The sequence below is a fragment of the Camelina sativa genome, chromosome 4, assembly GCF_000633955.1.
Source record: "Camelina sativa cultivar DH55 chromosome 4, Cs, whole genome shotgun sequence".
Lineage (NCBI taxonomy): Eukaryota > Viridiplantae > Streptophyta > Magnoliopsida > Brassicales > Brassicaceae > Camelina > Camelina sativa.
In genome coordinates, this window is record NC_025688.1 from 15,360,507 (window position 1) to 15,372,318 (window position 11,812).

At 38.7% G+C, this 11,812-nt stretch overlaps 1 protein-coding gene and 1 pseudogene across 1 annotated transcript; one reads left to right on the forward strand and one right to left on the reverse strand.

Annotated features, from left to right (window-relative positions):
- Positions 1 to 11,812, forward strand: part of LOC104783897 — a 41,396-nt pseudogene that overhangs the window by 7,310 nt on the left and 22,274 nt on the right.
- LOC104783398 (F-box protein At5g41720-like) lies at positions 1,263 to 7,081 on the reverse strand. The gene is made up of 2 exons (XM_019244009.1): positions 6,942 to 7,081; positions 1,263 to 1,845 (listed from the first exon to the last, which is right to left on the reverse strand). Exons 1-2 carry the CDS (start codon positions 7,079 to 7,081, stop codon positions 1,263 to 1,265), a joined length of 723 nt encoding a protein of 240 aa, XP_019099554.1.

Below are 11,812 nucleotides of genomic sequence, written 5' to 3' on the forward strand. Positions count from 1 at the left end.
TCCAGCGGCTGTCCGTTCTCGGGCTCGTTTCAACCATGCAGATCGGGTAGTCACTGGCATCTTTGCTAGTTTCGTTCGAGTTAGGAATGCTCTGAACATTTCCAACCCTTCCCCTATTTATACTAAAACTTGGAACGCAACTGCGATCCTCTTCCCGAGAATCACTCTAAAAGACCGTGCAAACATTCAATGTTTTTTGTCACGCGTCCCTAAAAAATCACTATAACTCAGCCATAACATGAATCGACGAGACCTTTCGTTTTCCCGTAAATATTATAACTCAGCCGTAGAGTCATATATCATCCATTTAGTTGCTGATTGTTTATTTTGATAACTCAGCCATTACTCACTATAACTCAGCCGTTACATGACCTTTCGTTTTTCCGTAAATATTATAACTCAGCCGTAGAGCGATATTTTGGCGGGTCACCATAAGTTAACCTAATAATAGACGAGACCTTTCGTTTTCCTATAAATATTATAACTCAGTCGTGACATTGAAATAAATCAACCATTTATTTTCATATTGTTTCTTGTGATAACTAAGCCATCACAGTTTTATTAATCATTATAACTCATCCGTCACATAATCTATCCGATTACAACAAAAAAAGGTCTTACTTAACAATCATCTTCTACGTTTTTTTACTGTTCTCTTGACCATATTAAAGCTTACTCTCTCCATTTCCCACTCCTTTCGTATCTTTTCTTTCAGCTTCATCTTTATCCAAACAAGCTCTTTCGTAGTTTGAGTAGAAAGGTATAAGATGATAACTGGGTGGGTGGCCGGACGATAACAAATTATCCCTAATCAAATATCGACAGTTGTTGCTATTCATGTTGTAGAGACCGAGCCGATCACTAACCGCCACTGATACAACGTCGCTACTTGGGAACCAAAAGGGTTGTGCATATTCATCTTTCAACGTTGTAATTTTAGCGTCTTCCACTTTAACCCAAGACTTTCTCAAATTGTTCTACAAAACCCATAACTCAGCTCCGTTTCTTGATTCTGAATGTTGAGTAACACCTAGCTTTCCTTCGTAGCTGACCAAGATGAGACTGCTATCGCATAATAGTACGTCCGGAAAAGAGAAAATAGACCAAGTTTTGGTTCGCATACAGAACCGGATCACGTTGTTCTTCCTTGTTAACCAATGCAAGAAACCGTGTGCTGATACCGGTATAGCTTCTCTCGGGAAAAACTCTAATAACTCGAAATTATTCAGTCGCTTCCACGCGAAGGAATCAGAATCGAAGACCTAACGGTTGTGAATATAGAAACCTTCCTTGGTCATCCATGTCCTTGGTTCAGAAACCCTAATGATCTTATACCGAAACGGATTCAAAGAAATCACCATTAAACCGGTTGTGATCGTCAGATATCGAGTTTTAGGGTTTGGTATGATCCGGAACTGCTTTGTGGCAGGTTTACAAACGATGTAATCTGGTATCATTTTCGCTCCTTTAAACCTATCACCGATACAGATCAAAATCCCATGATGTGTATCACAAGCTTTGATCTTTGCGTTGTTCTGAGGAAGAAACTGAAGCGAGATTTGTTTTTTATCTCCTTTTTCTTCTTGTTCTGCTTCAACGCTGGGGACAAAACGGGGCCGATACCTAAACCATTTGTCCTCGTAATGAACAAAATAGCCGAAAACAGAGTTGGCTCTATGGAGATGATGATCGATAAATCTCAACTCGTAACTTCTTTTGTTGCACTCTTTGTTTTGTAGACGGAATCTTGCAATCTCCGTCGCTGAACAATGAGAGAGGATCTCTTGAATCACGTCTTGGTTCAACATCGCGTGTGGCCAGATAAAACCTTTGAGAGGATTGTTTCTTGTGATAACACAGCCATAACATATTTATAAATCACTATAACTCATCTGTCACATGCATCGACGAGACCTTTCGTTTTCCCGTAAAACTATTACAAGTCGTATAAATCAATCGTATGCTTTCAGATTGTTTCTTGTAATAACTCAGCCATATCTTACAATAACTCAACCGTCACATGAATCGACGAGACCTTTCGTTTTCACATGAATCGTATGCTTTCAAATTGATTCTTTTGATAACTCAGCCATTATTCAATATAACTCAGTCGTAACATGAATCGACGTGACCTTTCGTTTTCCCGTAAAACTATATCTCAGCCGTCAAGTAATATAAATGAGCCATTTGCTTTCAGATTATTTCTTTTGATAACTCAGCCATTATTCAATATAACTCAGTTGTAACATGAATCAATGTGACATTTTGTTTTCCCGTAAAACTATAACTCAGCATAAGTTGTAACCTTTTGGCAGGAAAACATAAGTTAACCTAATAATAGACACGTTGTATCGTTTCGGTTAATTCATTGTATTGTTTCGGTTTCTTCTTCTCCGCTCATTACACCTATAAATATTGCATCTTCGTTGATCAGTCCACCTACAAATCTCATCTATCATTATATTGCATTTCCCTCGATCATTTCCTTCAAATCTCAGCTATGGACGGAGAGGGTTCCAGTAGACGTCAAAAACGCAAGGCAGAGTGGGGAGAAGAAGACAATCAAGTGGACGGAGCAAGTTCCAGTAAACGTCAAAGAAATGCAGATTTCGAGTGGGAAGAGTAAGCACTATTGGCCGTGTCGAAGCTTTTAGTCAGACGAGAGTCGAGGCCGAGGCGGAGACAGCTGATCGCTACAAAGCAGTTCTGCATGTGATGAATGATCATATGAAAAAGAAGGAAGAGAAGACCGCCCTCGAGCATCAAGTGGAACTAATCGACGCTCAAATATCCCAACTGAATCAAATCTTGGGTGGAGAACTTGTCGACTTAGAGATAGAGCACCAGAGGTTAGAGGTTATGAGAGAGATTGCAGAAGCTGATGTCGAACAGTGTGTCGTTCCTCCTCCTCTTGATTGGGAGAAACTAAAAGTTCCTGGTTCCTCCTCCTCTTAATCGGTTTTAAAAACCATATTCCATTGTACTGTCGTCTCGTCTTCTTTATGAACTCTGAACTTTTTTTTTTCTTTTTGTAATGTTTAATATTAATATAATTTAGCCGGTATTACGATATCTCAGCCATTATGCGTTTTCCCGTCAAGTCATATATATATCAGCCATTTACTTTCAGATTGTTTCTTGCGATAACTCAGCCATAACTTACACTAACTCAGTCGTGACATGACCTTTTGTTTTCTCGCAAATTTTATAGCTCAGCCGTAAATTCGTATAAATCAGTCGTTTGCTTCCAGATTGTTTCTTGCGATAACTCAGTCATAACGTTACTATAACTCAGCCGTTAAATGAGAGGAGAAACTAAAAGGAAAATGTGGAAGCATAAAAAGGTGGATAACATGGACCTTTAATACATGAAAAAGATACTCGCCTAAGGAATGGAAAATAATTATTTTAAATTAAATTGACAGGAAATTACTGCTGAAAATCACTGCTGGAAACCCTAAAGGATCTCAGATACTTTAAGGGACAACCACCAAAGGTAACAGTTTTTGCACATGATTCTATAACGGTCTCCATAGCCAGGAAAATGGCGACCGTTATCCAAATAACACATCACAGCACAAGCGGGTGAAGGGAGTAACGGGCTGTCAGGATAGCGATGGGAGGCTGTATATGAGTATTTTCGGGCCGTCTTATAACGAGATAACGCAAACAGAAAATTATCATTGGTTGCCCTGACACCTGCAAACAGCAGAGGATAATGATGTACATCAAACAAGTGGAGGTAATGGACAGCCATAACCTCATTCCCTTGACATATACTTAGTACCCCACATGCTAAGGTGGTATCAACATTGGCCGGTACAATACGACTGAGAATATCAATCACACGCTGGATATCTCTATCCTCAGCCACAACCCTTAGCCCTTCATAGTAAATGGCAATGGGGTTGCCGGCGTCAAAGCATCTGACGAAGAAAGGCCTGTACCGCCCTTCAATTTGGAGGCCACCATCAGGGGCATTTGATGTGTTTATTTCTGATGGATCAGTACAAAGGCAATAGATAGCAGCTGTCTTTAGAACTTCTATACTGTATACTGCATTTTTTCCCCTATGACCAGCCCTTAAAATAGAACCAAGTGACCACCATCGATCTTCTGCAGCAAGGGAAACGATTTTTATGAAAACATCGTCGGGGAGATCCGGCATCGTTTTTCCAACTATAACTCAGCCGTTAAACAATATTTTGGCGGACAACCATAAGTTAACCTAATAATAGACGTGACCTTTCGTTTTCCTATTGTTTAAATTTGAAGTTATAATAATTTTAATATTCAACTGTTGGAATAATACTTTTACAAAAAAACAAAAATTCTAAATTCAAATATTAATTATTTAATTATTTTGATAATATATTGTAAAAAAGCTCACTTTATGAATTTATTATCGTGTGGATCTGAACCGACCAAACCAAACCGAATCGGAAAACTAATTTTTGTGATATCACTTTTTGTGATATCGAGTGACGTTTTAATATCTCATAACTCAGCCGTACGAAGTTTATAATTCATAACTCAGCCGTGTGAAGTATATAAATCAGCCGTAACTTAACCGTAAATCAGCCATAATTTTGAAAATAGACAAATCAAAGTTTTACAAATCCAAGTACAATTCCTACCAAAAGAAATCCAAATGTTTTACATATCATAGTACAATTCCTACCAAAAGAAACGAAACGAAGGACGTAATTCTTTCTTATTTAACCTTACTCATAAAATCAGGTGCCTCATCGTAGATTTCTGCTGCCATTTTAACCTGTATAGCTTGGATATTTTGATCACATATGCCATCAAAAGTCAAACCAAGCTAGACATTCTACAAACTTTAGAGCGTACACGCCATAGTCACCAACCTGTACGTTTTGAGGGACCTTCNACTGAATCAAATCTTGGGTGGAGAACTTGTCGACTTAGAGATAGAGCACCAGAGGTTAGAGGTTATGAGAGAGATTGCAGAAGCTGATGTCGAACAGTGTGTCGTTCCTCCTCCTCTTGATTGGGAGAAACTAAAAGTTCCTGGTTCCTCCTCCTCTTAATCGGTTTTAAAAACCATATTCCATTGTACTGTCGTCTCGTCTTCTTTATGAACTCTGAACTTTTTTTTTTCTTTTTGTAATGTTTAATATTAATATAATTTAGCCGGTATTACGATATCTCAGCCATTATGCGTTTTCCCGTCAAGTCATATATATATCAGCCATTTACTTTCAGATTGTTTCTTGCGATAACTCAGCCATAACTTACACTAACTCAGTCGTGACATGACCTTTTGTTTTCTCGCAAATTTTATAGCTCAGCCGTAAATTCGTATAAATCAGTCGTTTGCTTCCAGATTGTTTCTTGCGATAACTCAGTCATAACGTTACTATAACTCAGCCGTTAAATGAGAGGAGAAACTAAAAGGAAAATGTGGAAGCATAAAAAGGTGGATAACATGGACCTTTAATACATGAAAAAGATACTCGCCTAAGGAATGGAAAATAATTATTTTAAATTAAATTGACAGGAAATTACTGCTGAAAATCACTGCTGGAAACCCTAAAGGATCTCAGATACTTTAAGGGACAACCACCAAAGGTAACAGTTTTTGCACATGATTCTATAACGGTCTCCATAGCCAGGAAAATGGCGACCGTTATCCAAATAACACATCACAGCACAAGCGGGTGAAGGGAGTAACGGGCTGTCAGGATAGCGATGGGAGGCTGTATATGAGTATTTTCGGGCCGTCTTATAACGAGATAACGCAAACAGAAAATTATCATTGGTTGCCCTGACACCTGCAAACAGCAGAGGATAATGATGTACATCAAACAAGTGGAGGTAATGGACAGCCATAACCTCATTCCCTTGACATATACTTAGTACCCCACATGCTAAGGTGGTATCAACATTGGCCGGTACAATACGACTGAGAATATCAATCACACGCTGGATATCTCTATCCTCAGCCACAACCCTTAGCCCTTCATAGTAAATGGCAATGGGGTTGCCGGCGTCAAAGCATCTGACGAAGAAAGGCCTGTACCGCCCTTCAATTTGGAGGCCACCATCAGGGGCATTTGATGTGTTTATTTCTGATGGATCAGTACAAAGGCAATAGATAGCAGCTGTCTTTAGAACTTCTATACTGTATACTGCATTTTTTCCCCTATGACCAGCCCTTAAAATAGAACCAAGTGACCACCATCGATCTTCTGCAGCAAGGGAAACGATTTTTATGAAAACATCGTCGGGGAGATCCGGCATCGTTTTTCCAACTATAACTCAGCCGTTAAACAATATTTTGGCGGACAACCATAAGTTAACCTAATAATAGACGTGACCTTTCGTTTTCCTATTGTTTAAATTTGAAGTTATAATAATTTTAATATTCAACTGTTGGAATAATACTTTTACAAAAAAACAAAAATTCTAAATTCAAATATTAATTATTTAATTATTTTGATAATATATTGTAAAAAAGCTCACTTTATGAATTTATTATCGTGTGGATCTGAACCGACCAAACCAAACCGAATCGGAAAACTAATTTTTGTGATATCACTTTTTGTGATATCGAGTGACGTTTTAATATCTCATAACTCAGCCGTACGAAGTATATAATTCATAACTCAGCCGTGTGAAGTATATAAATCAGCCGTAACTTAACCGTAAATCAGCCATAATTTTGAAAATAGACAAATCAAAGTTTTACAAATCCAAGTACAATTCCTACCAAAAGAAATCCAAATGTTTTACATATCATAGTACAATTCCTACCAAAAGAAACGAAACGAAGGACGTAATTCTTTCTTATTTAACCTTACTCATAAAATCAGGTGCCTCATCGTAGATTTCTGCTGCCATTTTAACCTGTATAGCTTGGATATTTTGATCACATATGCCATCAAAAGTCAAACCAAGCTAGACATTCTACAAACTTTAGAGCGTACACGCCATAGTCACCAACCTGTACGTTTTGAGGGACCTTCGAGACACTCTTCCTCCTGAAACTGAACTGACTGAAAGTAGGTGTACGCCATTTGTCAGGAACGTTCTCGTTCATCATTGCTGGAATCATCCGCGCAAACGCCCTACAAGCATTCATCATTCTAATATCACTGTCTTTGTTTGCTTGACCCCGATGCTATCAANTGTTTAATATTAATATAATTTAGCCGGTATTACGATATCTCAGCCATTATGCGTTTTCCCGTCAAGTCATATATATATCAGCCATTTACTTTCAGATTGTTTCTTGCGATAACTCAGCCATAACTTACACTAACTCAGTCGTGACATGACCTTTTGTTTTCTCGCAAATTTTATAGCTCAGCCGTAAATTCGTATAAATCAGTCGTTTGCTTCCAGATTGTTTCTTGCGATAACTCAGTCATAACGTTACTATAACTCAGCCGTTAAATGAGAGGAGAAACTAAAAGGAAAATGTGGAAGCATAAAAAGGTGGATAACATGGACCTTTAATACATGAAAAAGATACTCGCCTAAGGAATGGAAAATAATTATTTTAAATTAAATTGACAGGAAATTACTGCTGAAAATCACTGCTGGAAACCCTAAAGGATCTCAGATACTTTAAGGGACAACCACCAAAGGTAACAGTTTTTGCACATGATTCTATAACGGTCTCCATAGCCAGGAAAATGGCGACCGTTATCCAAATAACACATCACAGCACAAGCGGGTGAAGGGAGTAACGGGCTGTCAGGATAGCGATGGGAGGCTGTATATGAGTATTTTCGGGCCGTCTTATAACGAGATAACGCAAACAGAAAATTATCATTGGTTGCCCTGACACCTGCAAACAGCAGAGGATAATGATGTACATCAAACAAGTGGAGGTAATGGACAGCCATAACCTCATTCCCTTGACATATACTTAGTACCCCACATGCTAAGGTGGTATCAACATTGGCCGGTACAATACGACTGAGAATATCAATCACACGCTGGATATCTCTATCCTCAGCCACAACCCTTAGCCCTTCATAGTAAATGGCAATGGGGTTGCCGGCGTCAAAGCATCTGACGAAGAAAGGCCTGTACCGCCCTTCAATTTGGAGGCCACCATCAGGGGCATTTGATGTGTTTATTTCTGATGGATCAGTACAAAGGCAATAGATAGCAGCTGTCTTTAGAACTTCTATACTGTATACTGCATTTTTTCCCCTATGACCAGCCCTTAAAATAGAACCAAGTGACCACCATCGATCTTCTGCAGCAAGGGAAACGATTTTTATGAAAACATCGTCGGGGAGATCCGGCATCGTTTTTCCAACTATAACTCAGCCGTTAAACAATATTTTGGCGGACAACCATAAGTTAACCTAATAATAGACGTGACCTTTCGTTTTCCTATTGTTTAAATTTGAAGTTATAATAATTTTAATATTCAACTGTTGGAATAATACTTTTACAAAAAAACAAAAATTCTAAATTCAAATATTAATTATTTAATTATTTTGATAATATATTGTAAAAAAGCTCACTTTATGAATTTATTATCGTGTGGATCTGAACCGACCAAACCAAACCGAATCGGAAAACTAATTTTTGTGATATCACTTTTTGTGATATCGAGTGACGTTTTAATATCTCATAACTCAGCCGTACGAAGTATATAATTCATAACTCAGCCGTGTGAAGTATATAAATCAGCCGTAACTTAACCGTAAATCAGCCATAATTTTGAAAATAGACAAATCAAAGTTTTACAAATCCAAGTACAATTCCTACCAAAAGAAATCCAAATGTTTTACATATCATAGTACAATTCCTACCAAAAGAAACGAAACGAAGGACGTAATTCTTTCTTATTTAACCTTACTCATAAAATCAGGTGCCTCATCGTAGATTTCTGCTGCCATTTTAACCTGTATAGCTTGGATATTTTGATCACATATGCCATCAAAAGTCAAACCAAGCTAGACATTCTACAAACTTTAGAGCGTACACGCCATAGTCACCAACCTGTACGTTTTGAGGGACCTTCGAGACACTCTTCCTCCTGAAACTGAACTGACTGAAAGTAGGTGTACGCCATTTGTCAGGAACGTTCTCGTTCATCATTGCTGGAATCATCCGCGCAAACGCCCTACAAGCATTCATCATTCTAATATCACTGTCTTTGTTTGCTTGACCCCGATGCTATCAAAGCAATCAATATGCCTTCTGATGAGATCCACGTGCAGCGCCACCCAGTGATTGCCTTCAGTTTGTGGAGAAAANATGAGAGGAGATACTAAAAGGAAAATGTGGAAGCATAAAAAGGTGGATAACAGGGACCTTTAATACATGAAAAAGATACTCGCCTAAGGAATGGAAAATAATTATTTTAAATTAAATTNCGAACTGAGCATAGTCACGAACCATCGTTCTGGTGAACCACGGGTCTACAAACGCAATGCATTTTNAGGGACAACCACCAAAGGTAACAGTTTTTGCACATGATTCTATAACGGTCTCCATAGCCAGGAAAATGGCGACCGTTATCCAAATAACACATCACAGCACAAGCGGGTGAAGGGAGTAACGGGCTGTCAGGATAGCGATGGGAGGCTGTATATGAGTATTTTCGGGCCGTCTTATAACGAGATAACGCAAACAGAAAATTATCATTGGTTGCCCTGACACCTGCAAACAGCAGAGGATAATGATGTACATCAAACAAGTGGAGGTAATGGACAGCCATAACCTCATTCCCTTGACATATACTTAGTACCCCACATGCTAAGGTGGTATCAACATTGGCCGGTACAATACGACTGAGAATATCAATCACACGCTGGATATCTCTATCCTCAGCCACAACCCTTAGCCCTTCATAGTAAATGGCAATGGGGTTGCCGGCGTCAAAGCATCTGACGAAGAAAGGCCTGTACCGCCCTTCAATTTGGAGGCCACCATCAGGGGCATTTGATGTGTTTATTTCTGATGGATCAGTACAAAGGCAATAGATAGCAGCTGTCTTTAGAACTTCTATACTGTATACTGCATTTTTTCCCCTATGACCAGCCCTTAAAATAGAACCAAGTGACCACCATCGATCTTCTGCAGCAAGGGAAACGATTTTTATGAAAACATCGTCGGGGAGATCCGGCATCGTTTTTCCAACTATAACTCAGCCGTTAAACAATATTTTGGCGGACAACCATAAGTTAACCTAATAATAGACGTGACCTTTCGTTTTCCTATTGTTTAAATTTGAAGTTATAATAATTTTAATATTCAACTGTTGGAATAATACTTTTACAAAAAAACAAAAATTCTAAATTCAAATATTAATTATTTAATTATTTTGATAATATATTGTAAAAAAGCTCACTTTATGAATTTATTATCGTGTGGATCTGAACCGACCAAACCAAACCGAATCGGAAAACTAATTTTTGTGATATCACTTTTTGTGATATCGAGTGACGTTTTAATATCTCATAACTCAGCCGTACGAAGTATATAATTCATAACTCAGCCGTGTGAAGTATATAAATCAGCCGTAACTTAACCGTAAATCAGCCATAATTTTGAAAATAGACAAATCAAAGTTTTACAAATCCAAGTACAATTCCTACCAAAAGAAATCCAAATGTTTTACATATCATAGTACAATTCCTACCAAAAGAAACGAAACGAAGGACGTAATTCTTTCTTATTTAACCTTACTCATAAAATCAGGTGCCTCATCGTAGATTTCTGCTGCCATTTTAACCTGTATAGCTTGGATATTTTGATCACATATGCCATCAAAAGTCAAACCAAGCTAGACATTCTACAAACTTTAGAGCGTACACGCCATAGTCACCAACCTGTACGTTTTGAGGGACCTTCGAGACACTCTTCCTCCTGAAACTGAACTGACTGAAAGTAGGTGTACGCCATTTGTCAGGAACGTTCTCGTTCATCATTGCTGGAATCATCCGCGCAAACGCCCTACAAGCATTCATCATTCTAATATCACTGTCTTTGTTTGCTTGACCCCGATGCTATCAAAGCAATCAATATGCCTTCTGATGAGATCCACGTGCAGCGCCACCCAGTGATTGCCTTCAGTTTGTGGAGAAAAATACAGGTGATCCACATCTTCTATCCACTTCAAATTAGTCGGTTGATCTGAAGGTATCAAACCTTTAACTAACTCTTCGTAACAGTTGCCATTGAATTTAAACAGTTTGGGTTTCATCTCGAACTGAGCATAGTCACGAACCATCGTTCTGGTGAACCACGGGTCTACAAACGCAATGCATTTTTTGTGATATGGGAATGGATCTCGGTTGTACCTAATACTGAGGAGTCTCATAATCGCGCCCATGTGCTGTAAAACAGAAAACTGAGTAAAGAACAGCAGCTCAGCCATAATATAATATAAGTCAGTCGTAAACAATAACAAATCAGCTATTATGTATTATAACTTCGCTNAAGCGGGTGAAGGGAGTAACGGGCTGTCAGGATAGCGATGGGAGGCTGTATATGAGTATTTTCGGGCCGTCTTATAACGAGATAACGCAAACAGAAAATTATCATTGGTTGCCCTGACACCTGCAAACAGCAGAGGATAATGATGTACATCAAACAAGTGGAGGTAATGGACAGCCATAACCTCATTCCCTTGACATATACTTAGTACCCCACATGCTAAGGTGGTATCAACATTGGCCGGTACAATACGACTGAGAATATCAATCACACGCTGGATATCTCTATCCTCAGCCACAACCCTTAGCCCTTCATAGTAAATGGCAATGGGGTTGCCGGCGTCAAAGCATCTGACGAAGAAAGGCCTGTACCGCCCTTC